At 31.4% G+C, this 4,317-nt stretch overlaps 1 protein-coding gene across 1 annotated transcript in view; it reads left to right on the forward strand.

Moving 5' to 3' along the window:
- Positions 1-4,317, forward strand: part of LOC106475017 (adenosine deaminase-like protein) — a 27,124-nt gene that overhangs the window by 12,894 nt on the left and 9,913 nt on the right. Inside the window, exon 5 of the mRNA XM_013935713.2 lies at positions 4,013-4,093. Within this exon, the coding sequence (XP_013791167.1) occupies positions 4,013-4,093 (81 nt within the window). The remainder of the gene's footprint in view (positions 1-4,012; positions 4,094-4,317) is intronic.

A 4,317-nucleotide genomic window follows, 5' to 3' on the forward strand; every position in this document is an offset into this window, starting at 1 on the left:
CAGGAAGACATTTGATAGCTTGTATATTTAGTTATTCACTAAATAAGAAATATTTTAATTTCTCAGGGATTTATTGATATTTGCTAGCTACTGTTTCAATTTGTCCTTACTTTAGCTATGCAGTTTACTATTACAAATGACACTGGCAATACTTAATTGACTAGATGGAGTTGTGTGTTTTAAGCAGTTTTGAACTGTTAATTTCTCACTCCTCCATGCTTTTGTGAAACAAACTTATGAAGTCTTAATTTATGGATGAATATTATCTAGTCATTTTCAAAATATAATTGCCCATGTATGTAGTAGTCTAGCTGCTGTTGAACTTGATTTTCAGTTCATTTTAATTTAGTTAATCATTATATGATATTTTGTTAGTTTTTATGTTACCTGGCTGTTTATTTGCAGTTTTAATTCTTTATGGCTTTAAATATCTTTGTGTAAAGTTTATTTCATGAATTTTTACCAAGATTCTCAGAATGGTGATGTTCACTTGTGCTTCTTTTTGTTTTCTTCTTGTTGCTCAGAGTGGTAGTTTGACCAATTTTACCATGATTCTCTACTGCTTGCATTCCTTGTCCAATCGTTACTTTGATGTTGGGTATTTGCTGTCATATCTGTATATAATGAAATATATTTCATAACAGTAATCTTCATCAGTTATTATGAAATGCTATATTCGAAATCAGCCATGTTTGAGATCTAACAGTAACAAGAAAATTCATGTTGGAGGGTGCAGATTTGTATCTTTATGAATGATAAATACCACCATAAGAGTAGTGCTGTGGAATTAAAAATTCCAACCCAAGTGCAATGGAGAGTAAGCTTCCTATCATCAAGGTTTGGTATGGTTAAATGGGGCTCCACTACATTGAACTCTGTCACAGCAGTGTAGAGGCCTGATGTTACTGCTGTCCCATCATTTATTTTTAGGGGACATTAGATACAATTCAAAAAGCACTCACCTTAGTAAATATGATGAGGATGACTCAGGGCCATTACAAAAGGGGGTAGGTGAAATTGTTACAGAAGTCACTTAAATATAGTGTAAATAATGTCTGGTAAAGTAATGAGGCATTTCCAAGGGATTTAGACTGTTGCACTAATAAGCACAACAAGGTGAAAAACTGATGAGGTAAAACTTGGAAGAGCTACAGAGGGCTACTTGTCAGATGCTGATAAACAAACCCGACAAGAATCTTAAACCAAAAAGTGAGATAGCAGAGCTTCTAACTCAGATGACAATTATTTCATCTAGAATGAATAGGTTTTTCAAACCTATGAACTTCCCCTAACATACACATGATTTGAGGTACCACAGATTTGAGACACAAATTAATAAAAGGAATGCAATTAAAAATTCCTGCAGAATGCTGAATACTTTCGTGATCCATTTTTTAGAACTTTGGAATAGATAAGAGTAATTGGACAGTAGAAGCTCCTGTCTGACTGGGAGGCACAAAAGGTGGAAGAATGAAAAAGTTGGAGGCCACAAAGTGTAAATGAGAAGCTTGAAACATGAAAATCCAAACTCATATCTGAACAACATATGAAAAACAAAGAAAAATGATGCAGGGTGTTCAAGACACTCATAACAAAGTAATGCTTAAAGAAACAATTACTTTAGACTCCATTGTTTTGTTAGAAACATTAGCAAGAACATAATCCATAAAAATAAGAGCAAGCTGCAACTCAATGCATAAATATAGAAGGAACAGAAACACCCCATAGTAATGATTCTCACAAACAGAATTACCAGGAATGCAATCTCACAGCTTTAGACATTGTAGGAAGACACTCCAATAACAAAGGTAAACTCTCAAGAAGCTAAATCAGCAAAATATGAACTTATCACCACAATGATTATTAGCTGCACAGAATAATTAAAACCTGGGAAGACCATAAATCCTGTAGAAAATTAAAAAACATCATTTGAGAAACAAGAAAAATAAACATTTGAAGGAAATAAGGTAGTAGGCTTCTGCTGAGAAACACTAATATTCACCAGATATAGAACAATGAAATAATATAACTTACAAGAATTACAATCACAATATGGAAAAACAATCCTCTGGAATCTTCCAAATGCAACTGAAAAAGCTCAGACTACAGAAAAATATTTGGAAAAAGAGGAAATCCAAACATCCTAATGGTATTAATAGCAAACTCTGTTGATTCAGAGGATATAGACACATAAAGAGATTAAAGGGTTAATTCCCCAAAGACCAAAGAAATAAGTGCCTGTTGAATCTGAAGAAGGAAAATGCTTTAACTCCCGTGGTGTGAGTCAGAAAACTCCTTTACCATCCTTAGTACCAGTCTCATCAATAAAACTGGAGAAGCAACCGTTAGAACTATCATCAAGACTAGCAGGATGACATGAGAAAGTTAAAGCTGCACCCATCAAATGTTAAAATCAGAAGAGAAAGCTCAGTGAAACTTGAAGAAATGCAATCTCCTCTTTAGTAATATGAAATCCAAATTCATATCTGAGCAAAACACGAAAAAACAAAGAACAATGAATAGAGGAAAAATAAATGTGAAAACCTATTTTAAATCAAGACAAACATAACTCAGTGTACCAAGAGAAGAAAGATTTGTTCATATATAGTATTGTATCCAAGTAAAAAATGCAGATAGAGGTAGTAACATGTGATGGGAGGTAATTGGCCCATGAGTATGTTGGTAGGAAGACACTAATCGTCTGAAGACACATTGTTATTTAGGGATTTTTGTAGGATAGGAAGAAGTAGAAACTTCTGCATATTTCTTTGTGTCAACTAAGACTTGTAGCTCAAGGCTGTAGTAGAAGTATAATATTATATTTGAACTTATGAAACTTGTTTTTATTGACTGTAAATAACATTTATCAAAATATTAACCTAAAAGTAATTGCTTGTGTCGTTTTTATATATTTCTTTCTCCACTTTTCCTTCTCTTCCACAATTATGGTAAAATGTGGCTAATTCCATAGATACATTTTTCATTCTATTATCTTGTTTCTTTTTCCAGTCCATCTATTCATTTTTAGTTGTTGACAACTCTTTTTCTTTATTATTTCATAATCATTTATTTCCTGTGTTTAGTTTAACTTATATCCATTAGTCAGTATTTTTACTCATTTCAGTATTCTTTGTATCCACTTTTTCTTTTAGATTTTTCCATCTCTCTCTCTTTTCTTTTTCTACATGGCTTAGTATCTTATATGCTTGTATTAAGCTAATGCTGTTCTTTCATGTCCTTCTGCCACAGATTTATTGGTTTTTTGGCCTTTTCCATTGACTCTAAATGTTCATTGTGCTTAGCTTTTACTGAATTTTGTATCTGATCTTTTTTCCTTTTTAATTTACCTTTTGTTTTTTCACATTAACTTTCCTATCTGCTATGGTCACTTTTACCAATGCTGCATTTCTGTTTGGGTTGATAAAATAATAAATTTGGTTAACTTTTCCTTTTCACTGTGTGGTTTAATCTTATAAAACTAACCATTCATGCTTCTCACATTTGAAGCTGCTAGATCTTTATCTTTTGAGCATATGATTAGGTTTATAACTTGTCCTACCTGTTATTAAATATTGAAAAACTTTAAATGTTTTCTTTAATATTCACATACTTTACGTTATTTTGTATTGGGAAGCTTTGAGTGAAGTTAGTTTCAGGTTTTATTGATATAGAGGAACTTTTTACAATTATTTTATTTTAACATTAGCAAATATTTTAGAATTGGTGTTCTGATCATTATAAATTCAAAGTTTTGTTATCAGCAATCAGGTGAAGTCTGAAGAAAGTAACTTTTGATACATGTGTTATTACAAATACAAATAAGATTTTGAATGAAGAGAATAATCAAAGCAAACTTGATAAAGCTGACAAATTTATGATGTCTGAACTACAGATGGAAGGAACAGCACATAAAACTATTTTATTCTATAGGGAAATCATAACTGTGAAAGTATCTTCAAGCATATTTTATTTTAATTTTTCTAATAACGGTTTATAAATGGATTTTACATAGGCGGGTGATGCTTGTAGCTTCATTCCAGTTCTTTCTTGTGCTAAGAATGCAGGTTTGAAGTTAGCTCTCCACTTAGGTGAGGTAAGATTCTACATTTTCTTTCAGGTAGTAAAATGTTGCAAATAAAATAGTAGTTAAGATAACATTACTAGTGTATTATTACCAAACTATTACATTGGAAATAGGCTTAATGTTTTCTTGTGTAAAACAGTAAACATTGAAAAAACCATTAGCATATTTTAATCCATTAATCAAGTTTATATTAAAAATATATAAATAGATAGAATGTTTTAATTTTTTGTTTT

The sequence above is a fragment of the Limulus polyphemus genome, unplaced genomic scaffold, assembly GCF_000517525.1.
Source record: "Limulus polyphemus unplaced genomic scaffold, Limulus_polyphemus-2.1.2 Scaffold7971, whole genome shotgun sequence".
NCBI classification, from domain to species: domain Eukaryota; kingdom Metazoa; phylum Arthropoda; class Merostomata; order Xiphosura; family Limulidae; genus Limulus; species Limulus polyphemus.